The sequence below is a fragment of the Oreochromis niloticus genome, linkage group LG10 (genome assembly GCF_001858045.2).
Source record: "Oreochromis niloticus isolate F11D_XX linkage group LG10, O_niloticus_UMD_NMBU, whole genome shotgun sequence".
NCBI lineage: Eukaryota > Metazoa > Chordata > Actinopteri > Cichliformes > Cichlidae > Oreochromis > Oreochromis niloticus.
Genome location: NC_031975.2, coordinates 25,878,638 through 25,905,079, shown reverse-complemented (window position 1 = coordinate 25,905,079; position 26,442 = coordinate 25,878,638). Strand labels below are relative to the sequence as shown.

Genomic DNA, 26,442 nt, shown 5'->3' with positions numbered 1-26,442 from the left:
AATATTTTGGTCGATGTTGACATGGTAGCATCACAAAGATACTGCAGATTTTTCAGCTCTACAACACATAATGAGAATCCCAAAGGTGCCTTAGTGGATTGAGCTCTGTTGACTGTGGAGGCCGTTTGAGTACAATGAATTCACTGACATGTTCAAGAAACCAGTTTGACATGATTGGAGTTTTGTGGAATGGCACATTATTTTGCTGGAAACAGCCATCAGAAGAATGCTACACTTTGGTCATAAAGGGGTAGGCATGGTCAACAACAATACTCAGGTAGGCTGTGGTGTTTAAACAATGCTCAGTTGGTACTGAGGGCCCCAAAGTGAGCCAAGAATATATCGCCCGCACCATTACACCACCAGAAGCCCGAACTAGGCAGGAGGGATATGTGCTTTCATGTTGTTTATGCCAAAATATAAAATATACCTGGTTTTATTGTCTATTTTACTCTAACTAGAACGGTAATTCACCAAATGAACATGATGTTGTGTTCGGTAGCATCTGAAACTAAGTGCAAATTCTAGCCTCAGTTTCTTGTTCTTAGATCGCAGCTGTGATCTTCTGCTGCTGTAGTCCATCTGCTTCCAGTTTTAATGTGCTGTGCATTCAGAGATTCTTTCCTGCGTTCCTTTATTGTAACGAGTGATTATTTGAGTTACTGTTGAGTCCTTACATCAACAAGACGTTTTTGGCTGGAGAACTACCATTCTTGAATATTTTCTCTTTTTCTGACCGTTCTCATTAAACCCTAGAAATGGTTGTGTGGGAAAAACCCCAGATCAGCAGTTCCTGAAATACTCAGACCAGCCACGTTCAAAGTCAATGAAATCACTTTTCTTCCCCATTCTGATGTGCAGTTTGAACGTCAGATTGTCCTGACCATGTCAAGCTTAGATGCTCAATTTTGCTGCCATGTGATTGGCTGATTATATATTTATGATAACGAGCAGTTAAACAGATATACCTAATGAAGTTGCTGGTGAGTGTAAACCACTGTTAACTTCCAGTCTCGGAGTTCAAATTAACACCTACCAACATCTATAAAGCTCAGGAATTAATGCTCTTTGTGGGGCTTGTAACTCTGTCTTGATGAAAAGCAGTTTGTCTGTCCACTAAGTACTTAAAGAAACGGCACACAGTCACTGTGCCCAGCGGCATAAACAATAGCAATTGTGTTTATGTCTTTGTTTGTATAAGGTTTAAACAAGAACAAGAGTCTGTTGGGCCAGCAGCTCTGTGAGCGTGTGCAGCTTATGGGGAATATCATTAGTTTCACTGGCTTTTGGTCATAAACCAAAATATTGGGCAAAAGTAGTTCAGACAACTTATTACAGTTCATCCTGAGGGAGTGATAGATGTCTAGACTAAATTTAAGTTTTTAAGACATTTGATTGAAAACATATAAATGCCCAGAAGTAAGAGAAAAAAGTCTGAAACCATCTGACATGCGCAACTACACAAACAAATGTGATAAATATACAGAGCAGGGACAGAGTAGGCTGTCTGCCTCACACAGGACGGTAGTATTTGGGGAAACGGTGTGTCTGTTTTTGCAGCCTTTAAAAGACAGTTTCCTATAAGGCCCAGAGGGAGGAACAAACATAATAGCATGACTAGCAAATTTCTGAATGATGGATTTGTTGCAGATGCCTCGATGAGCAGCCTAACAGAGACGCTGCCGCAGAAACTGTTAGACTTCAGAGGTTATAGCTACAAAGGGGCAAATAATTATTTGATCCTCTGCTGAATTTTTATGGTAGTTTCATTTAACTGGAGAGAGACAATTTCAAACAAAACTCCAGAAAAAAGACTTTTCATGGAGAAACTTTTGTTGGCGGTAAGATGTTTCGTGTAGTTGGTCACCAGGTTTGCACACATTTCAGGAGGGATTTATGGCCTAGTCCTCTTTTACGGAAGCTTTCTAAATCCTTACGGTTTCTTGGCTGCTGCTTGGCAACTCGAAGTTTCAGCTCTCTCCACAGATTTTCTGTTGGATTGAGGTCTGGAGAATAGCTAGGCCACTTCTTCTTTAGACACTCATTTATTGCCTTGGTGCTAGGTTTTAGGTTTTTAGGTCATCTTCAGTGTTATGGCTGAGAAAAGGAGATTATTGTCCAAGATTTTACAATGCATCACCCCGTCCAATTCAGTTCAGTTTTATTTATACAGTGCCAAATCACAACAACTGAAGTTGTCCTTTACTATTAATAGAAAAACAGCCCCAAAGCTAAATGTCTCCACCTCTGTGCATGACTGTGGGGATGGTGTTCTTTGGGTCATACTCAGCATTTCTCTTCCTCCAATCATGGCAACTCAAGTTGATACCAAAGAGCTTGAGTTTGGTTTCATCTGACCACAGTACTTTCACTAGACCATCTCTGAATCAGTTGGATTCTAACTTGTTTGTGTGCCTTCTTGAGCAGGGGCAGCTGCTTATGACTTATTAGTGACTGTGGTCCTCACTGCCTTCAGATTAATAACAAAATTAATATTAATTCCTGTGACTGGGCTGCTCCACAGGAATTAACAGGTGTTGGGGTTTTGTTTTATAGTCTGTGTCTCTCTGTTAAAATGGAACTACTACAATAATATGTCATATAATTATTTCCCCCACTGTATACGAAGAAAAAAACAAAATCCAAAGAGTGTTGCGGTGAGTTTATTAATATGAACAAAGTTTAGATAACACAAGTTTTTTCTTAGGAAAACTATAACAGTGGAGAGCAGTATTCACTTTCTCAGAAACACCAATAAAAGTTCCTGAAACTAGTGGAAGAGATTTCAGTCTCGACTGGAGATCACGTCCTTGGCTCTCTTATGACTTTGGATATATGAAAGTCTGCACAAAATTTTATCCAATAGTTATAGACAGATTAATGTGCCTGCTGGGCACGAGCCCAGGGGCTTCTGATCTTATCCCAGAAACACTATTCATATCCCGGAAAAACACACAAAGTGAAATGAAAAGAAGTGGAGATGGAAATGAAAAATGGCAACAAAGAAATACAAAAGAGACCAAAATTTAGAGCAAAATAATGGACACAAGGAGCAAAAATGACAAGAATTTGCAATATGACTCAAATTAAACACACAAAGAAAAGAAGCACAAAATGATGAAAAAAGTGAACATCTTTTTTTGGGTCTCTTTCAGTCTGGGTATTCTGGTCCTCTATGGGATGAGTGCCTCAGGGGCCTCTTAATTTATAATCTGTCCAGGCCAACACATGTTGATGGATTTCATTGTACATCAAAAATGCTGCACTTCCATTCACAGAGCTGCACCACTAGCTTGGCTAAAAACGGTATATATTTTAATTAGCAAGATTTGGAAAACAATTAGATTGGCTTAAGTAAATTATGTTGGCATCCATTTATTTGGCCATTATGCCTCAGACAATGTTAATTGTTCCATTTGTTTCCAGTCGTTTTGTTAGGAGAAAAAGAAGGTAAGCTGCTTACTTAACTCACAAGATGTCAGGTTGACACGCGTCTCTCGAGCTGACAAAAAAAAGAAAAGCAAACTTCCCAAAATAATGAACTATTTTCTTTAAAGGTAAACTTTTTCTGTGGTTTCTAAAAAGTTATAATTTTGAGGTTTTCATCTGCCGCTCACAATAAGTCGTACCCCATTAAATAACTGTAGCGTATTTGCATTATGTAAGTAACTGCACAGAATATCCTGTATATCGGAGGTAGTTTGCATGGTGATATAGTTGGTAAGAATAATATAGAGGGGTTAAGGATGAACTGTGTTAATTGCACTGTATGTAGTATGTGCTGCTCATGCTGTGCGTGCACAGTGAAATCACTCTTGCTTGTTTGTGTGTCTTTGTTTGTGTATATGTGGTGTGTTTGTGTGGGACAGAGAAAGTCTCAGCGAGTATTGATTTCCTCCGTCTCTCTCTCTTCCCCAGCCTTATTGTTCTTCACTGCCTGACTCGCATACGCTGTGTTGTCTGCTTCTACGGGAATTAGGCTGTCTTGGTGTCTGTCAAGCGCTGACAGTTGTGACTTTGCACTTGTGTTTGTGTATTTGAGCTCCGGTTACATTAGCGACCGCGTTTCTGTTTTTGAAGCAGCTGTCCGATAGCCTGCGTGTTTCATTACGTGTCTGTGTCTTCTCTTCCCTTTGTCCAAATTACGAGACCCCCGAAACCCAGCCTCCCTGAGGCTTTCTACCAGCCGATTGGTGTCCAGTATACATGGCGTACTTTGGAAGGGTGGAGAACTGGAGATCTTTGTTTTTTCCCCAATCAAAGATCAGGCTTCCTCTCTGTCAGCACACCCTGGCATTCTTAAGCTTATACGCTGCCAAGGCCTGTAATTCTTAGTGGTTTCTCATTTTCTGTAAAGCCTTTCTTTGCAGTTTGAAAGGCTTTGTCATGCTTAAAGTTCCAGCAGATTGGTTATTTTAAGCTACTGCTCCTATAGTTATTCTAAGTCCTTCAGTTAACACTTCTTTTATCTGTTTTAAGCCCTTATGGATCTTATAGTTTAATAGAGTTAGTAAGATTTTAGGAGATGAAAGGAGGACCAAACCAGCCTGTATCTTTCAGCCTCCCCCACAGCAGAGGAGAACACAAGATGGAGGATCCTGAGGTACATTATAGCCCGGCCCAGTCACGTAAGCAACCTATAGAGGAGGCTATAGTGGGCCTGTGACTCTGATTAAGCACATTCATTTAAAGAGTACGATTGCTTTGTTCACATGTGTGCAGACCACCCCACACTCACCGCCATAGCCACTCCAGTCTGCCACATCTCCGCCTGCATACTGCAGATAAGGACTTTAGAGCTGCATAACAATGTTGACATCAGAATGAAAAGTCTACATTTCAACCCTCTGTGTTCTCGTTGCATTTCCACCTGTCACTGCCAGTCCCACGGGGGCCTCTCCCAGTCCATCAGCGCAGAATCCCAAAGCCCGGGAGCCTTTCCTGACATGCAAATCCCCTCACACAGAAGATATTATATGGCATACAGGAAGTGACAAGGCCAAAGGTGAAAGTGGGATGAATTTAGAGTGAGGGCCGCGCAGTCAGGAGCCGGCCGAGCGGTGGAAACCCAGTCTGCATGCAGAGTCTAAACGTTAATTCACCGCAGACAGATTACATAAGAACCCCATAAGCTGTAGACCTAATCCGCAGTGTTTGTTGCTTCAAACTGTTTGGGGTAGCCGGTTCAGAGCAAGTTTTGCAAAGGTTAATTTTGGTCACATCCGCGTTGATTGACTGAGGGTCACATTGTGTCGGTTTTCATTAGAGAAAACCCCACAGCTCTGTCCAAAGCAATACAAGCAGCACGGGAGACAGATACTGGGCCCCCCACTGCAAAATGATTTTCACACATACAAATGAATGCAATTGCCATAAATGGGTCATTTGAACCTGGTGAACCCATCTGTGACATTGTTCACATTCATAAGGCTTAATTAGCTCAAGTAATGTCCCAAATTACTATATTAGCCTATTTGTTAAGCAAATAAATGAGCTAAACAACAGACTGTATATAAAAGATGGATGTATGCCATCATGATATCACGTACTTGTTCGTGTAATATAATTTTGTGCCTTGTGTTGTAGACATCTATATAGACTGATTTTAACCATTTGGGGTCAACGGATGCACCGGTGTGTCCAAATCACATGACCAATTTAGGATGACATAGCAACAAGAAAAACTATGCGAAGAAAAAAAAACTCCCAAAAAACAAGAATAAAAACGTGACATTCTTGTTGGTGGAAAAAATGTAAAATGTCGACCAATCAAAAAATATGCTAGCACGTGGCATTTGGTTATTTAGGAAGAGGGGAAAGCTTTGGGAGTGACGCGGCGAAAGAACGAGTGAGCGATAGCAAGTTTTGAGATGTGAGAGAATCATGACATTTAGCATGTTTGGAGTGGGTAGTTAGGTGTGTTGCCTTGTGTAGTTAGTGTGTAGTTAGTGTGTAGTGTAGTCCTTTGTTTTGTTTAGTGTGCCAAAACAATGAGGGCACCGCCGAATGTCATGTTTCCACAGACAGACTGGGCACATCACAGGCTAGAATTTCACTTAGGACACAGACTTCTTGTGAAGAAACATTAATAACTCATATATATATATATATATATATATACATATATATGTGTGTATATATTTACATATATTCTTGGCTAATAAAAAAACACCCTACAAAAAATACCACATTCACATCTAATGCAAAGCAGAGACCAAAACTATTCTTTGCATTAGGCTCTCAGCATGTTTATTTCTCGTTTAAAGTTGGACATTTTACCAGCACAAATAGCCATCAACTAATAAAACCCACTGAGAAAGAACAGGAAACCTACAAAATGTAATTTTGCTTAATTAATTGACAAAAACTGATGGATACTTACTAATAAATCCCTATATTAAAGTTAAAACGTCCACTCAATTAGTAGCAAGACTTGCTAAAAGCACTCAGACTAATGGTTATCACAAAGTAATGTGCCGATTTAGGAGCCATAATTTCTCCAAGTCGTCTTACCACAACCTTTCAAACCAATTATATGTAATACATGGATGTTGGTTGCTAGATAACATGTCAGGGAAGCATCCCCATGTTTAACAATTTACAAAGTTCTGACTGTTTTTTGGTTGTTTTTTTTTACTTTCCTTAAGAGGTAAAGATGACATAAAAGGAGAAGGAGAAAAAGAGGCTGGGAGGGATTCAGAGTAGAGCTGCCTGTTCAGGGGGTTTGGACAACACACCAAGATACCTTCTGGGCACCTACGAGGTCAGGTGCTGGGAACTCAGTGGTTTCCCACCAGAGGAACTGGAGGAGGTGGCTGTTTGAGCTACTTCTTAAAGACTTTCACATACTGTTCATCTGATTTCTTCTTCCTCCACTTGTCCAGTTTCCTCAATTTTTTTTAAAGGACACACAGCACACAGTGCTGAGATATGCCAGATTTTCTGCTCATAGCTATTTGGGAATCAATTTGATGCTGCAATAATATTATTTTATGCCATTCAAACTTTTACTTTTTACATTTTTTATAGATTCAGCTAAACAAATGGGAACAAAATATGTGGTTTTTTGCCACAGGCTGTAGACAAAGTGCTTAAAGATAGTGCCTTGCCAAATTGTCTGTTATGTGTAGTCACAACTGTGGTTCACCCCTTGAGTTAGGTGCCTTTTATTTTACGCTTGAATGACTAACAGATCAATGACTACACCCAAAGCCCCTGACTTGTATGTGTCCATCCAGCATGGTGGTCTTGGCTTTTACCTTACATGTGGTATTTATAGCTGTGACTCTTGGATGTAATACACCTACTGTTAGTGTCGACAGTTTGATTCATGGCGCAGCTCCTCCACGAAAGGCAGAAGTTGAAATGGCACTGAATGTCTTCCTCTTTCTCGCTCTTCCTCTCTTAATAAGGGTTAATACCCCCTTCTGCTCCCTCGAGGCAGCCCATAATAATTAATTCAGTGATTAATATCCTGGTCTCCGATGGTAATGTCTCCGTGGAAACAGGAGAAGAAGGGAGCTTAAACGAAATGGCGACATGATAGTGTTTTTAATTGACTACAAATCCCACTTGGATAGAACTGGAGTTATTTTGGTGCTTCCTCTTGAGAATGCAGGATGTCACATCGAAACTCATAAAATGTCAATATAAACATCCAGGCAGCCGTCTGCATCTCCGGTGTAATTGTTCCAGGTGTTTGCAGTCACTTCTGTCTCATTGCTTCAGATGGATTATCTCTATCTCTTCTGCTGAGTCATCGTTGCTGAATCACCGGCGAGCTAATGAGAATGCTGTGATTGGCTTGATTAGTCCTGATTAGCTCAGACTGCGTGCATACTGATGGCAGATTTCCTGATGGCTACAGATGAGGCGCAACTTTTAATTTGAGTTGTGAATTTAGGCCAGAAGCAGAAGCTGCGTTTGAAAAAGGGGAAAAATCTGACTTTCAAGTGGTCTATTTCCAAGACTTTCATTATTCTATTAGTTCAATACCAATTAGCTTTGTTATCTAGCTAACACAGTGCTGTTTTGCTGCATTGCTTATTGCTCCTGTCAGCAGTGCTTATCCGTCTTCACATGAGGTTGATTTGTTGGACTAATTTAGCCAATTTTGGGCTATGCTGGAGGCTGCATGTGCATCTGTGTAGTCGTCATCTTTAGCTTCAAGGTAAAGTGGTATTAATGTTTCCTGCTTTGATATTTTGGTAAAAACCTGTCCAGTTTAAAGCAGCCATTGCAAAGGCAGCAAGACTGCAAGTTCATTTCACACAATCTCAATAATTGTAATCGTATTGTGGTCTCCACCCACTGTTTTCCATTAAAGAGACTGTGGCTTTAAAGGGAGGTGAGCTAAAGCAGCCTGTTTCAGACTGGAAGTGCACCTAGATTGGTCACACACTTTACATAGACACAGATAGCCACACCTGTAGCCAGTTTAATAATCACCAATCAAACTGATGAGGTTAGGTGTGAGTCAACGATGCTAACCCCCGCACAATTAAAGTATATTTTGAACTTTGGATACAGATTTGGAGCTTGATGGTTCCCTTTTAAGATCATTTTTTCACCAAATGCTTCAATTTTTTTTCCTCATGATCTTACTGGTACTAATATTTTAATTTTAAGTGGAATTTTAATCCTCTTCAGATGGTTGAAGTTCAATAAATTTTAAAAGCCTTATGAAATTTAAAAAAACACAGTTTCTCAGGACAAAAGCAAATATTTGAGAAAAGACAGCGATTTAAGAAGGTTTTATAAGCAGAATTCAAATTATTTAATAGCTCCTAATATCCATAGAGTCTATAAATGGTAAATGGCCTGTATTTATATAGCGCTTTCTAGTCCCTAAGGACCCCAAAGCGCTTTACACATCCAGTCATTCACCCATTCACACACACATTCACACACTGGTGATAGCAAGCTACGTTGTAGCCACAGCCACCCTGGGGCACACTGACAGAGGCGAGGCTGCCGGACACTGGCGCCACCGGGCCCTCTGACCACCACCAGTAGGCAACGGGTGAAGTGTCTTGCCCAAGGACACAACGACCGAGACTGTCCGAGCCGGGGCTCGAACCGGTAACCTTCCGATTACAAGGCGAATTCCCAACTCTTGAACCACGATCGCCCCACAACTATGAGTGCTATAAACCACAATATATGTATTCTTTTTACACCTAGGCAGGTGTAAGATTTCATATATGGCATATAAAAATGACAAACAGAAAACATCCACCTGCGATATGACCAGGCTTTCTTCAAGGTTAACATCACAGAGCGATCCAGTGTCGGGTATTTAAAATCCCACAGATTATATTTCCCCAGGAGATAATGCTGGAGGTTTATAATGTCTGGGTTACGTGTAGCAGCACATCACCATCTTAATGTGAGCAGATCAGACATGCCCGAGGATCATGGAGGCTTTTTACAATTAAAACATGGGCCCTTTGTTATCTGTACTACGTGATAGTTTAGTTAATGTAAACAGTTTGTTAGGTTTCCTACAAATTTTTGTTATTTTTATATATTTCATTTTATATTTTAGTGAGGAGTTCAACTGTTTTGAATCTTTTTATTTCTATTCTGACATTTTACATCTGGTTTTATCTGCTAATTATCTGCAGCTGCTTGTTTTGGTCATATTTCTTCAAATATCTTTCACATTTAGACTAGCTGTGGCTCAGTTAGGTAGAGTGGGTCATCTGCTAATCATCTACTAAGCCTACTGTTCAGTGGCTTCATACCTGGCTCTTCCAAACTGCATGTTGAAGTTTCCTTGGGGGTTATAGTGAACCCCTGATGCATCCATCAGAGCTTGTGTGAATGTGTGGGTAAATGAGGCTTGTAGTAAGAAAGTGCTCAAATATAACAGTGCTGAAACTGAGTAGTAAAGCATTTTATAGCCTTATTCTGGATTAAAATACTGTGTGTGTGCGTGTGCGTGTAATGATGTGCTCTGTTTTTCACTTCACACTAGTATAAATAATTTATATTTTTAAGTCTAGCAGTTGGCTTGGAGTGGTTCAAACATCATACCCACTCTCAGGGAGGCTTTTAATTACAAAAATGTGTTGGAAGTGTTATGCTTATGTTATCAGTGTTAATTAATTGTTAGTGTCTAGAAACAGAGTCCTGTACCTGAATATTAAGAAGGTGTCTGTAAGAGAGATCTACTGGTTTCATCTGAAGTCGATTTGTAGCCTATCTGAGCAGGCTTTGTTCGCATAAAAGGTCCATTTGGAGAGCAAAAGAACAGTTGTTTTCACTGAATTTCACTGGCTCTTATGACAATTTAGGTTTTTAAAAATAATTAACATTCATAAACAATGATTGGTATAGCCTAAACCCAGATAGTTCGATATCCTGGTTATACTGGAAGCCTTGAGATATTCCCACAGTTCCCAGAGGCTAAAGTATGAGCTCTACTACACTGCAGGTGTAACCACTAACCTTAAGAACCCTGTGCTGTAACTTAAGCCGTAACCTGACATGCTCCTTCCTAGATATCTAACTACATGTTACATTCAAGTAGCAGTAGTGGTTCATTTCTAGCTACTTGTAGAGATAGAAACCCCACCGCAGCTGTTGTTGCGTACTGTGATGCATGCATCGTGGGCATCGTTTGGTGTTGAATATCTTACCCGAGGTCACTTTGACATGCAGACTAGAGGAGCTGGGGATCGATCCAGTAGCTACTACATGACCCTCTCTATCCCCTGAGCCACAGCTAGCCCAGATGTATTTTTGGAGCATTTCAGGCCTGTATTAGTTAGGAGCATAGCCTTCAGTGCGTTAGTCACCTGCAAACGATGAGCTATAGGGCTGTGAGCCTCTGCAGTACAGTTAATATGACCTGGCATTAATTAGTGACGAGATGTTATTTTGCAAAATTATATTAGAGATTTAGCCGAGGACAGAACATGGGAGCAGAGACAGAGCTCGAGAGTGACAATTTGTCTGCTACGAATAAGTCAAGTACCATGATCTCACCTCCAGGTGTCACCCTGAGAGCAACCTAGCACCTCCCCATTTATTTAGGCTTTGCTCAAGGTCACAACTGTCCCCATCTCTCCACAGCTTTTACTTCACCTCCTCTTCTGTTTCTTCCTCTTAACCACACATGCTGCAGAAATCCTCAAATCACACATCAAATCTGACAGAAGTTTTTCATCTTATTTTTCCCCACATCAAAGGAGGTAAAAGAGCAAAGTGGGGAATGCATCAGATGGTCAGTGATACTAACAGAGAACGTACCATATCTAATCCTGATAAGAGATTTGCTTTGCTTTCATGTTGCTTTTATTATCTTTGAATGTTTTTACTTAAGCGCCACGATCTCATTTCCCCCTTCAAACGTCTCATTCTGTGGCTTCAGATTGAGAAAATGAAAGTTGTTCCACGCGGAGTGACAGATTCAGTACAGTTTATTCTATATGCTGCTTGTTCCACCGGCCCTTTGAAGCTACAGTGTCTAAAATATTTAAACTCAAGTCACCTTCTTCTTCTTCTTTTTACAACCACAGGATTTCATCAGATGTATTCTTGATGTCTTGAAGCATTCGCATGCTTCATGAGATTTAGATTATTTGAAATTACAGTCAGTGGGATTGAGAAAAACACACAGTACTTGATTTTTGGGGTGAATATGAAAGAGGGGTAAATTTGTACCTTGATGTGAGATTTTACTTGTTCATTAATATGAAGATTCATTACGTAAATTGTAAAAACTAAAACTTAATCTAAAATTGTTGAGATTGTTCTCTTTTAGTATTCTTTATATCCATGGCTTGCCGGACACTCTTTGCTTCAACATCGGAGCCAATTTCTTTTTTGTCTCCGCTTTCTTTTTCTAATACTTCCCTCATCTAGCTTTCTTGTTTCCTCCACTGAACTCATACATCATTACAGTCAAGTTCTCTCCAAGGTTTTTCAAGCGCTTTTCCTTCTTTGCAAACTTCCCCTTGTAATGAACACGCTCTTCTTTGACTAACTGCAAACAGTATAACGCTTATGGCCTTTTTCATTAATCTCAATTCTTGAGGAAGTTAATTTGACAAGGTTTCACTTTTCTGGCTTTTTATTTGCCTTGTATGTACAGAAGCTCCTGTATACACAAACTAATTCACATGCAGATGGTGCAAAGGTCTGTAAACCATTATAAATTGGACTGGGACGCTCAACCAACCGAGTAAAGCAGGCGCTGGTGTCCAATAACTATTAAAAACAAATCAATGAGCCACACCATCGCACTAGGTTCCTTCATTATGATGATAAACACGGACATTACAGTTCATTTTCTCACGCACACTGTCCTGTTACTGTAAACACTCAGGGCACCAAATTTAATATTAATCCACTGCAGGAAATGGTCCCAAACAGCAGCACTATTTAATATTGTTTGTGTGGTGTTTAACATCAACATTGCTCAGCTGCTGGAGTAAATTACTGAGGTTAGTTGTTGACAAATACTACAAACAGATGATATTTCGGTTTATATCGGAAACTAGGATGTGCTGCAATAAATGCCATCTAAATAAGGCTGCTACAAATAAATGAATTAGTATTAACTAATACAAAAACAATGCACGCAAGAAAAAGAGTGGTTAGTAGTGACTTTTCACCTAGTGTCCACCTAGAAATTTGGAAATTCACATGTGGAAATTCATGCCATGAAGCTCTCGGTGCACAGAATTTATGCTGATGTTAATGCCAATGGAGATTTGGAAGGGTGGAGTTAGTGAGTGAGCACTGTTGGTGACTTTTAGACACTTTTTTCAGCACTCCGAGACCCTGCTCTATGATGTTACGTGGTCTGTCACGAGGGGAGCAATTTATTACAGCACCACGCTCGACTTCTTGATCTATTTAGAAGGACTCATTCTTTCAGAAAGGTTTTGTTAAGGCATGGCTAGTGTCTGCTTTGATACACCTGTGAGATGCCGCACAGTAATTCTGTTCATATAGTGTGGTAAGCAGTGAAAAACCAGGTTAGAGAAATCCATATGAAAACAAATGCACGATTTTCAACTCTTGAATCTGCATGATGTCAGAGAAAGGGGATATGCCCGCCCACTTGTGGTTTACTAGGGTGAACCAATCAGAAGGCAGTTATCATAACAGAGGAGGAGTTACAACTGATGTTTTACACAGCTAATGATAAATCTGAATTATTTTGATCTATGAATTATGTGGAGCCCACAAATCAAAATATGGAGTAGATATGAACACATGTGCATGAACTGCATCACGCATCTTATTAGAGGTGACAGGAAGGTGAGAGTGCTTATTTTGAAACGCTTCTATATAATCTGGGTTCTAGCATCGCTTAAAGGACAATAGAGCAAAAAAGAAACCACCGGAAGCGCTAACGTGACCTGAAAATTACCCAGACTCCCAGCGCAGGGGTTTTCTCACCCCCCTCCCCCACTCCCTCTGTTTACTGCAGGCCCATCAAGACACAGCAGTGTGTCACAGTGGATCAAAGTCAGCGGTATCAGCCAGCAAACACACAGCACAGACAGTCGGAGGGATGGCAAAGAGACTCTCCTCTGCTCCCATTATTACTCTCCCACAATCCACTGCTGATTCTATATAAATAAAGCAAGGACGGGGAAAATGGAGAGGCTCTGACACAGGGAACGAAGGGATTTTAGCGCCTGGGGAAAGAAAATAAAAGGAGACAATAGACATGAGAGGACAGGACTCATCGATGCATCTTCATGCACGCCCTCCACCTTTTAAGGCGTTATTTTACAGTTAAATACTCCGTGCTCAAATATACTCCCAAGGAGAGAGGAGAGGAAGAGACGGAAGTCATTTGTATTCAAATCCAGAGCTAATACGTCAATAAGTCTATTTCATGGGCAAAGATTCCTCTGTGTGTATGTGTGTGTGGAGGAGACATGCTCCACTGCAGCACTTCTCAATTGGAAGCTGCCTTAGCTGCTACAGGCACTTTCATCCGTGCAGACTGAGAAAATGGAGGTTTCCTCAGTGATTCTTTGGTCGGGGTGACGGCTCTGCAGAACTCGTCGAGTAGAAGCGCAAAGTGTTTGTTCAGAAGGTTTCTTAGCAGTGCTGATAGTCACGCTTCTTTCAAACGGGCCATAAGGGAACATTAGAAGAGGGTTTCTCATTAGGTGCCTACAGTATGTGGAGTCAGTCGAGGGAAAGGATGCTATCTATTTGTATACTGTGGCTTTTGTGTATTGGGAGCAATGGAATATAGCCAAATCGCAATAAGACACAGTGAAATACCAGCCAAGAACACACTGACTGTTGCAGATGCCTGTCTCCTCCTCCCTTCCTCATATCCCCATCTCTCTCTCTCCATCTGACACGGAGGCCTGAGGGTTTTGTATCCGCTGCTGTTTGATTTGCACCGAGGGGAGATCTTGTTTGTTCTCCTCAATGCAGCATTTATGGTTTAAGATTCTCCTCACGACCTTCCGCTGCTCCTGAGCAGCGAGCTATCTGTCTGCCCCGAGTGAAAAAACAGGAAAAGAACAGTGCTGCCGCCGCTATGCCGGCCGGGGGACCTGCAGCTCTTCTCATCCTGCCAGTAAACAAAAAAGAGGGGTTGGGTAAGAAGGGACAAAAGTAGCCTGTACCTTTTCTTTATCAAAGCTGGTCAACACAAGCATGTGGGATTTTTTATTTTGTATTTTTTGTGAGGCATTAATGAGAGGTAAATAAAGCTCTGGCAGCTTTGAGTGTTGTCAGAGCTCCACCTTGTGGTATTACATTAGCATTGTTCTTTCCATGCTTTACTCATATCTCATTCTGTCTAATCTTTCACTATTGTTATACCACTGACTGTCTTCTATGTCTTTTTATCTCACTCTTTTCCCTTTTTTTATCCTAATTTGACCTCCAATTATCATTCTCCTGCTCTACTTTCTTGCAACTTTCCTTCCCTCTTATTTTCATCCTGCCCATCCTCGCCATAATCCATCCAATCTGTTCCTGCGCTATTCTTCGCCCTCCCTCCTTTCTATCTTTAAGATCGTTATCGGGACGAATCGTAGGAGGAGTGTGGTGGTTCTTCACTCTCATCATCATCTCGTCCTACACGGCCAACCTGGCCGCCTTTCTCACTGTGGAGAGGATGGTTTCTCCCATTGAGAGTGCAGAGGATCTGGCCAAACAGACCGACATTGCCTATGGCACATTAGACTCTGGCTCAACCAAAGAGTTCTTCAGGGTGAGTTGGTGGTACCAGAGTTAGTGACCTACTTTCAGACAGGTACGGGAACCTGTGAAGGCCTATAATCTTTGACACTCACACACACTCAAAAGCAAAGACTCCTCATGATATTGTTTTCTTCTAGTCCCTATTATACCTTGTCAAGGTATGTTACTCCAGTGATTCCCAACCAGGAGGTATTTCTGCTAGGAAGACAAGCTTGGAAACTGAAATTACAGTTAATGTAATGACTGAGTAGACCCAAACAGGTTTGAGTAGAAAAGTTGAAAGTAAATGGACTTTTCTACTCTCCCGGAGTACTCAAAGCGCTCTATACAACATGCCACATTCACACAAGCTTCTATGCTTTTAAGTGCTCACTAACTACCATTCACATACATTCACACTCCAATGGATGCAATGGAGAGCAAATTGGGTTTAATATCTTGCCCATGCAGACTAGGGGGAGCCAGGGAACCACCAACCTTCCGATTAGTAGATGACCTGCTCTACCTCCTGATCTGCAGCCACCCCATAAGTTGGTTAAAGCATTAGAAATAAGACTGAAATTGGAAATAAAATAAAGAAATTTAAAATTAAGTTTTCATAAATGAAAAAAAGTATGACAGCATTTAAAAGTATTAGCTGCCTTTCAGCTGCTCAACGAGCAGCTCAAAATGTTGGCTGAAGGTAAACAAGTTTTTTTAGTTTTCCAATTTTGGATGAACGGATGAAATAAACTAGAATTGTGTCTGAAAATTGTAAATAATTGACTATGTGGCTTGCACTTGAAATTTATAGCTAAAATTCTGTAAAAAAAAAATAAAAAAATTCACACCCATAACTATATTAGATTAATATTTGAAATGGTAAACTAAAATATAAATATGTATTGTCTAATAAATTATTAAATAAAGGTGCAGTGAGAATTTCAGTTAGATTGCAAAGAAAATTAAAGACCTAGTTAAATTAGCTGGTTAAAATTATAACTAAAGAGCTGGATAGTATAGTTACCAATTAGACTGTTGATAAAAGTTTTGATTAACAGTTGAAATAGCAAACTAAAAGCTAAACGAGTAGAACATTAACTGAAATTTGTAGTGTTTGTTAGCCACCATTGTAGATAAACAAAAAAGTCACAAAAACATTTTTAAAATGGGCACCTAAATAAAAGCTGGAAATTATTTTTATATTATTATTATTATTATTATCATTATTATTATTGTAAGTTGAAATAGCTAGCTAAAAGTATGGCTAGCAGTTGAAATGGTTTACTAGACATACTAGATAAACAGATAAAATAACAAGGTAAATTATAAATAGTAAATATTAAATAAATTTAAATGGTGGCTATTAGTTTGGGTTTTAATAACGTATGTAGACAAAAATATAAGCATAATAAATGCAGCTAAAATTTTTACTTAGAAATGAGAGTAAAGAGTTGGAAATGTGTTAGCTAATTATGTTAGCTAATTATTACCTAGCTTTGAGAACAGTTTGCGAAAATATAAACAATAGATCATCATCATCATCATCATTGATCATCAGTGATCATGTTCACTAGAAGCAGTTATAAATGTTAGCTAACAGTTCTGTTTGTTCTTAAGAATATGATTAAAGAAATGAAATGGGCAGCGTGATAAACAGCTACTGTTTATCACGCTGTACTAAAACTGTAAATCATTAGATAAGAGTGTGGCTAGCAGTTAAAATTATTTAGCTAAAAGTTTTTTAACAGTTAGAATTTTGCATAAAGAGTAATAATATTTCATTTTAAAATCGTACTCCCCTCAGAGACGTAGATCATGGGATTAACGGCACCTAATTATTTGTTGTTGGTATAGCTGGAACTACTGTTTCTTTATCTGTGAGTGTGGTATTCAGGCAGGATTGCTTTGAACCATCTTATTTATTTATAGTAAAGACTTCAGACCCAACAGGAGACCAAAGAGTACCAAAGACACTGGGGGCTGGGAAAGATGATAACAAGGCTAAACTGCCACTGAAAGTAGTCAAGAATTCAGTTTAAAATGAGTTTATATGAACACGCTTGAACATGAGAAGTGTTGGTGGCTGGTTCCATCTCACAGGGCTTTAGAGTATACCAGTTGAAAAGGGTTGGGAACCATCGGTCTGTACAACTGCCGGTATTGTTATTTGACTTTTTTGCAGTAAAATGTTTCAAAACTATTAAACAAAATGTACATTTTTTAACTGATGCTCCATGTTTTCTCTATTTTGTATTATATGTGGACATGCTTTCTCTATCACTCACACATCATCTACCTTTGAACCTCCAAACCCCTCAAAACCCCACAGCGGTCCAAAATTGCTGTCTATGAGAAGATGTGGGGATACATGAAGTCGGCTGAGCCCACAGTCTTCACCAAGACCACGGCCGAGGGTGTGGCGCGGGTCCGCAAGTCCAAAGGAAAATACGCCTTCCTGTTGGAGTCCACTATGAATGAGTACACAGAGCAGCGCAAGCCCTGCGACACAATGAAAGTCGGGGGCAACTTGGACTCCAAGGGCTATGGAGTAGCCACACCCAAGGGTTCACAGTTAAGGTGGGTGGAATAGTGTAACAATATGTTCTACGTGTTGTTATAGTATTCCACCTTCCCTGGTGTGCCGCCTTTTCTATCTCTATCTGCCTCCACATACTGCTTAGTGTTGGTGGGTGGGGCATTTTATGTGTTTGTTTGAGGGGCACAAGTAGCCGCTTAGTGACATCTGTGTTTGTTGCATGCATGTGGGGCTTCATTGTGGGTGGTTTTTATTCACCTTTTTTGTCTTTACAGCTCTCCACAACAGGTAAATGTTTGTGCTTGTGCTTGCTGTTTGGGCAAAGACATGTTGGAATGGCATGCTCTGGAAGCTCTCATCTGAAAATGTCTCATTTAGAAGATAATCTGCATTTTATATACAAAATGTAATTGCTCTGAGATATTTAGCTAATGCTACTTCAGTGTTCCTTCACGGTTGACTGGTTCTTTATTTTCAACTAAGTGACTGAAATAGTGCTTTGGGAGCCATTTGAAAGCTCAGCCCTGGGTAACTCTGCCAGACTCTGTCACAGCCTCCCGCTCATAGTGGAATTTACAGACCTGCCACAGAATACAGTGGCATTACAGTGGGGAGTTGCAATTTCAATCCACACACTCATCGATCAAAGCCCTCCAGCAAGGTCTCACGGAGGGGAAAGGATAAATATACTAAAGGCAAAACTGCACAGGGGTGTGAATGAAATTGCGTTCACTTTAATTTATTCCTGTGGAGGTATAAGAACACATATTTGAAAACCAGGGAGAGCACTTTAAGCAACTGTACTGAAATAACCCGTTTTAGAGCTTTGCTATCAATTATTAATGATAGATAACTGTTGTTTGAACCCAAAAAAGACTTAGAATTTTTGCCAATTCGTATACATAGACTCCAATATTGTTAAAGTTTTTATAATTCTTATATACCTCACCTCCCTCACATTTTTAGATCTTTCTACTTATTCTTAATTCATGTCGTGTGTCCTGTGGGTAAAATCCAGCTGATGTTTGGGGGGGGGTCTTCTTTTTGTTTTTTTGTAAGGTGTATCTTAAACCTAAATTAAAATAGTTTAACTTCTATTCACTCAGGATAATTTGGTAATTTGGAATTAGTTTATCTCGTATATTCATGCAGCAGAAAAAATTTGCTTCATGTTTGGTTTATATGCAAGATTTGACTTTCTAGCAAGCTATTGTTTGCATTCAGTAACTGTTTAATATTGTCCTCTTACCTATTAGAGCAGAACTGAGAGAGAACAGTAAGAATATCAAACAAAGCTTTGCGCCCTGTTAGCGATTTGAACTCGAGACCGCCTGCTCTGGGGCTTTTTCGTCAACACAGTTTAAGGCTATGTCCGCATATATATGGATATTACTGAAAACTGGACTTTTTTTCCATTTGGATTTGACAAAAAAGATTAATGTCAAGGGCATGCCAACAGATGGCAATATAACCCTAACTATAGAGAAATTTTGGCCAATCGAAAGCCTCCAAACAGTGGCACAGCACCCAGTCTGATATGAAAAAGGTGACCTTGTCCACACGTAAATGCAGAAATTGAATTTTTAAAAGCTCTGCCTTTGATCATCTAAAATATCTTTTGTCCCCGTAGTTGTTTTCTGTAAATTCCTCTGGTCACAAAACCTAAAATAGGGTTTCCATCATTTGTTTGCAGCCAGGCTGGTGCCAGTTTTCAGCCACTGCTTTGACCAGGAAGAGTGCCTAACAGATCAGGGTAGTCCTCCCTCCCAGGCCTCTGTTTTGTTGTTTTGAGGATTATCATCTTCTGTCAGTCACTTTTCCGGATATCAGCGAGGAAACACACCAGCAACATCAAGAGCTGGCAACATTGCTGGTCAAGGCTGTAATTTCATATGGCTCCGAACTGGAATATGAGCTCTGTTGCTTTATGTTTCTGACTGCTTCTATTTTGATTTTTTTTCTCGAAATATTACAAATAAATTAAAAGGATCAAAATGCATGCTGGAGCAAATCTCTCTCCTTCCCATTTTTGCTGCACTGTCATCAGATATCACTATAGCAGCCTTAAAAAGAAGCCATGAAATTGCTACATGCACTTATTTAAAGAAAGCTTTTCATGGACATTTTTTTCATGCCAATCATGATTTTCCAGAGCAGCTTAATGCTCAGCAATCCTGTGAGCTTTGAATTGGCAGCCATACCTTATACTATATGCATGTGTAAATCAGGTCTAAATTATTTGTAGGTCTAGAGGTAACTGATGCCAGATATTTATTTTTTATTTTGCTGGGAGTGTTGATGGCCAACAATTTAAGTGCCAAAATGTAGCACACTTTTGTACCAGTGATTACTAGTTTTATATATTTTTTCATTTTTGTATTAAGTAACAGTGTGCAAAAGGATTATCTGCCGTATGTACATTTCAGTCACCATGTCTGATTAAAATTAATCCAAGGTATTATGCCTGTTTAAAACAAAGGAAAAGATTTTATACCATTAATCTGAGATTGCAAATCCGGTTAATGTAAATCCCATTTATCTGAATAATTTTTGAATGTCTTTAAATTCATTATTTCATTTATCACACTAATCAGATCTGGATTAGCTTACTCACTTACTCACAGGCTGGACACAACTGCTTTAAACAAGTGGTCTCAGTTAGCAGCACTAGAGAAATTCATGTTAAAATTAAAAAACTATTTTCAAACAAAGACATTTATAGTTTTTCTGTAGCTCAAGGTGACTGGGTTATGCTGAAGAAATAAGTTGTCTGAAATGTTCTCCAGGTAGTTGTGGTAATTATGGAAACTTGTTTCTGACACTGCCATGCAGAGCTAATAACAATAATAATAATAATTAAATCACATACTAACTAATCTCTAAATTAATCTTATTGAGCTGGTCACAATTTCAATTTACTAGCTTAATGTTAAAAATTTTGAGATACACAACTTGGTAAAAAAAAAATTCCTTCAGTGATAGACACAAGCTTTCTTCAAATAGCATTTATAATCTAGCAGTCTAAAAGGCAGAATAAAACAATTACATTAATTATATATAAGCTGTGTCCCAAAACGTAGGCTGCATCCTTCGGAGGACCCGGCCTTCGCGGTCTACATGGGCCGGGTCCTTCGAAGACCGAGAAGGCCGGAAGTGCGAGGCTGTGAAATGGGACGGTCTAGCCTTCAGATTTGCGTCACCGCTGTGTCGGTGGAGTTTAATAAGCTCGGCCGTCTGTTCCTTGCTATCTAAAATATAACAGGACACTGCCGTAAATTCTCGACCGTCTCACACTTCTGTTTAATCAGTTTTCTGTTTGACGTTTATTCAGCTGTGTGAAAATCCCGGAGGAACCCACCCAATGGATTAATAAAGTTTTATTTAATCTAATAACTTTGATCTCAGCCAAACGAATTTGCTCCGGAACAAATAAAACACCGAAAAAAGCCAAACAATTACATTTTTAAGTTGTCCAAGTGACTTATATGTCATGTTTAACCTGAGTAGCGAAAGACAGCGGGGGTCTGTAAACGATGAAGCCGGGAGTCCGCTGCTCTCGCCGGCTTGAGTGACCATTGAACCCCCCGGCTTGCTATCGAGTGGGTGGGTAACAGACGTCTCCGAAAATGTCGGCGCATTTTTGCAAATATGCGATGTCTTGATAAACCAAGCAGATATTTGAAGTTTACACAGCTACTTTCTCGCCTGAAAATATGTTAAAAGTTTATTTTATGCCCCAGAAAGATTGATAAGAGTAATTTTAAAACTTAGTAGCGGCCGCCATTGTTGGAAACTGAAATTGGCTGGGCCGCGCTATGAATTCTGGGATATGGTGGGCCATGAAGGACACACCCGACCCATCCTTCAAATTCAGGGAAATGAAGGACGCATTTGTCGGACGCATTTGAAGGAGTTGACGAATTGGGACAGCCTTCGTTGCCTGGCTGTGACGTAATCGGCCTTCAAATGCGGCCTGTGGAGGATGCAGCCAACGTTTTGGGACACAGCTCCAGTCTGAAATTTCAGAGCATGATTGGTTGAATATTTTGCTTAGCAGCATGTCGCTAATGTAGCCCACGACTTGTGTTCTAGACATATTTTCTTTCTTTCTCATTTATATATTTAATCATCTTGTACCCTTTTAGATTTGTATTATACGGGAACTTTTACTCACATGTGGCATCTGTTTGCAATATTAAAAAAGATAAATATTAAACTTTATAGAAAGTTTTTCAAAAAAAAATATTTTTTTTAGCTCTAGCTGGCTAGGGTATGCTAATGCTAATGCTACAACAAAGAGTTGTCTGGGAATTGCTAATTGAACTTTTTTTCTAGATTATGGTGGTAAAGGTAAACGTGGGGCCAATACTCACATGAGTACCAAATTATTCTCTGGGAAACATGAATATCTGATTAAAGTGTAATCTTAGACATCTAGAGGTTTTATGAGCTCTAGCTTGCTAGCTCACGCTAATTAATTTCAATGGCTTGGCTAAAAACAAATGGACTACATTATTGTAACATAAGGAGCTTATTCATTGATGTCATTTCACATTGAGGGAGAGAGATTTTGACTCAGGGTGTGTTTGGGTTCTCGAATGGGATTAATGCACTTTTCCACCCTTGTCCCTCTCTTACTGCTACTCCTCCCTTTCCTCTCCCCCCCTCTCTTCCTTCCCTCCCAAATTGGACAGCATACTCACCCCCTCTCACCAAATATGTTTTATCGTTTTCAAGAAGTGCAGTAAACCTGGCAGTGTTAAAACTCAATGAACAAGGCCTGTTGGACAAATTGAAAAACAAGTGGTGGTACGACAAAGGAGAGTGTGGCAGCGGAGGCGGTGGCGAGAAGGTTAGCCGCTATGACGCTATGCCCATGTGACCTTGATGTGGGTAAAAAAAGAGAGAGATGTGTTTTTGTTGGTAACAGGAGCATCTGCCGGGTCGATCTCATTTACGCAGAAGATTTGGAAACTGCGACTTCTAATCTAGAGAGGAGAGCGAGTACTGTGGAAGCAGAAATATTTGCCGTACTGTTTATGTAGCGGTCGGTTATAATTACAAATTAAAACCAAAATAAGTATTTTGGAATATGATTGTAGCCCAGTTTGGGATGTTTCAGTGAGGGTAAAAGAGCCAATAGTTTTGGTTTGACAGTACTAGCCTCCAGGGTTATTGTGACAAAGGTCCCGGCAGTATGTGCCCGTTCCAGAAAAGCGATGCAGCCGGGGCTCCACGTATATGTGTCTGTTAGCTCTGCCCCTTCCCACTTTAACATCGCCCAATAAACCCGACCCTTTAAAACACATAATTGAGCAAAGAGACACGTAGCATAAGTGGGGCCCCTTACTGGCTTCGTCACTTTGTTCTGAAGAGTACTGAGCTGCTCTTGTTGGGCTTCTTCTGATTGAATAACATAAAATAACATGTCCTATGATGTTATTTATGTTATTTTCCCCACCCCACCCTTCCCCGCCCCCCCGTGATATGAAGAACGCCCGTAAACCTTGCCGTATTGAAACTGAGTGAAGCAGGAGTCTTAGACAAACTGAAAAACAAATGGTGGTACGATAAAGGGGAGTGTGGACCCAAGGACTCTGGAAGTAAGGTCAGTCTCCACCAGCCTGGGAGCCTCCCCTCCTCTCTTTGTCTCTATGCACACTTTTATAGCGCTGGCAGATCTGTTATTACAACAGGCTGGCCGATAAGACACATAACAGACACGCAGGTAGAGACTCAAGGTGTAGCCTGGAGGATACAGCATGACAGACAAGAGGCATGGCTCGGCGTTTTTACAGCAGCTAAGCGATGTGATGCAACTGCAGATGAAGGCTCACACACACAGTTGACTGTCACCTGAGATGGTTGAGGGCATCTTGAGACTTTACTGTATGTCACACTAGTTGTCAGCGGTACTGTATGCCTCAGCTGTAGCCGCACACTTTGACAGTGATCCATGTTGCTGATGCACTGGAGCATGGAGAGAGTGGCCACGTTGTAACAAAGCAGCATGTACGATCCACATCAGTCTTATCAGATAATTGCAGTGCAGGACACACGCTATCACCTGCAAATGAGACCGAGCATTCGTTCGTGTTGAGCCAACCCACCTTAAGGATGTAGGGTGATTTATTAAGACGAGATAAATGGCAGGCCACGAGCATGAGAGATCAGCTGCATATATTTGAATAAACGAGGGGTTAAACGGTTGGAAGAAACCCGAAAGCTCACATTAGCGTAGCTGCAAAGAAAACCACGGGCCCGTGAGTTTTTGGACAATGACACACTTTTTTGTAATTTTGTCTCCTACCTCAAATAATCAGAATGTGACTGAAGTGCAGACTTTCAGCTTTAATTCAAGGGATTAAATAATAGTAGTAGTAATAATAGTATTGGATTAACTTTTCAGGAGTTAAAGCCATTTTTTTTTAAATACTCAGTGTCTCATTTTAACAGGCTCATAATGTACTGTTGATCGACAGACAGTTCCTTGGCCAGGTGAGGCCCGTTCCTTTATTACTCTGTGAATTAAGAATGAACGAGGTAAAAAATCTCGAGAAGATTCCAGCAGAGTCCATCAGTCCAGCCAAGTCAACGAACTCATAAAAGGCCTGAAAAACCACAACAAACAACTGAAGTAAATTATCCAGGGTAATTATAGTTAAACTAAAAAACTAAAACTACATGATATAATTAAATAAGAAAATAAAAATTGTTGAGAAGATTTTATGAACTTGGAAAACAAACTAAAGCTAAACAAAAATTGAGGAAATCTCAGGTTTAGCATTCGTTAATTTAGTAAAACAAATTAATTATTGCAAACCTGAATGATACAAGGAAAACCTCTAAAACGACTTGCACAGCTTTAAAAAAAAAAAAAAATCTTATCTTAAAATTTTCTTTATAAAGCTTCAAATCACAACAGCAGTCACCTAAAGGCACTTTATATAAAGGCCCAACAATAATACAGAAAAAGCCGCTACAATGAAATGACCCCCCTATGACCAAGGACTTGGCGACAGTGGGAAGGAAAAACTCCCTTGTAACAGGAAGAAACCTCCAGCAGAACCAGACGCAGGGAGGGGCAGCAGTCTGCTGTCACCGATTGTAACTGAGGGGAGGAAGACCGGACAAAAGAAGTGGCTGCACTAAAAACCTAGCAGGAAACACAGCATTCGGTGATGTCCTTCAAAAAATGTTCATTTAGAATTATGTTAGTCAGTCTATATGAGGGACATTGTGTAAAAATGTCTGTAAGTCCTAAACAGTTAATGCAAAGTTTTTTGTAAAGCCCTGGAATATAAACTGAAAGTCTACAATTCAACTATTAATCACATCATGATTGATGTTTCATTTTAAATGGATGTGGTGATGCACAGTGGCAAAGCTACAAAAAAGGCTGTCATTACCCAAATTTATATGGATATGACTGTATTTACAGCACTACACAGCAAAGGGGATATGTGACAAAAGAACGTTAACTGATATGGAGAAAGTAGGAGATATTTGATAACATGGCTACAGACAAAGGTTAGAGGTAGGGTAGTGAAAAAATTATGTTTGATCAGTTTTGTGTGTAAATTTGTAAGTTTTTTTTCCTTTTACCCTGTTTTATGTTTTTAAGTGTTGACTGATCTGCCAAAGCGATCTCTGACCCTTGTGTTTTGTGTTCCTCTCCCCGCCGGCTACAGGACAAGTCCTCCCAGGCCCTCAGCCTGAGCAACGTGGCGGGGGTCTTCTACATCCTCGTCGGGGGCCTGGGCCTGGCCATGCTGGTGGCTCTCATCGAATTCTGCTACAAGTCACGCAACGAGGCCAAAAGAATGAAGGTGGAGGCCCAGTCCCAATCCCAGTCCCAACACCCGCAATACCACCAATCTCACCGTCACTGCTACCCCTGCCAGACAGGCAGCCCCCGCAATAGCCCCGAGCCTAGCCAAAGCCAGAGTCCCCGGCCCAGCCCCACCATCCACAACTTAGCCGAGTTTAGTGAGGTTTTCAATGGTTATGGCAGCGATGGGGAAGCTGATAAGATGTAGATGGGGTTTTCGTAGAAGGTCCTCCCAGGCCTTTTCTCCCCCCCTCACTAGCTCCCTGCACAGAGACTGTAAGTGAAACCAATCACACCCGCGCTGCTAGCTTCAACATGCTGAGTGACTGTCGTGACCAGTGGCAAACTGCTTCCCACATTTCTGTCCTATCCGCTCACTATGTGGTCATGTGACGTCCTGGTCTGCGTTCAAGCTTTTTTCTCAGTGTGACAGGAAGCCATGAGTCATCTTCAGACATGACGTCAACTGCTTGTGTGGCTGCAGATGTTGGTCCTAATTTATTGAGCTGTTTTCCTGACAAAATCCAACAAACACTGCTTATGCTGAACAAGATATCCATCGTTAATGCTCAAAGTACACAATAAATGTCATTAATGACAACCTTTTTCTAAATCTATCACTAGAAACTATAATATTATAATGTTATAATATTATATAATGTAAGCTTGGGTAGCATCATTGGAATAGAAATCTAGATACAGGAGTGTAGAAGATATTTCTAATGTTTTTTAGAGCAATTTTCTTAACTGAACAGCTTTTAAAATCCGAGCCATACTGTGAAGGTCTGCAGCAGCTGTGGTCATAGTGCTTTTACGCACAGCTCCTTAGACTGTGTATAAATGATGGAATACCTTTCTGGTTAAGTAAAACTTTCTTATAATGTCCAGCAGGGGGCGA

General features: G+C 40.3%; 1 protein-coding gene across 4 annotated transcripts in view; it reads left to right on the top strand.

Moving 5' to 3' along the window:
- gria4b (glutamate receptor, ionotropic, AMPA 4b) overlaps positions 1–26,442 on the top strand; it is a 155,354-nt gene that overhangs the window by 124,725 nt on the left and 4,187 nt on the right. Inside the window, exons 12-15 of one of the 4 annotated variants that reach the window (XR_001225179.3) lie at positions 15,007–15,205; positions 17,507–17,754; positions 23,207–23,321; positions 25,405–25,820. Coding sequence is in view for 2 of the 4 variants with exons in the window: in XM_003453711.5 (XP_003453759.1) it covers positions 15,007–15,205; positions 17,507–17,754; positions 23,207–23,321; positions 25,405–25,542 (700 nt within the window). In the remaining 2 variants the exon portion in view is untranslated. Of the gene's footprint in view, positions 1–15,006; positions 15,206–17,506; positions 17,755–22,450; positions 22,566–23,206; positions 23,322–25,404; positions 25,821–26,442 lie in introns of all 4 variants that reach the window. The other 3 variants (XR_266961.3, XM_003453711.5, XM_003453710.5) reach the window with 3 other exon arrangements.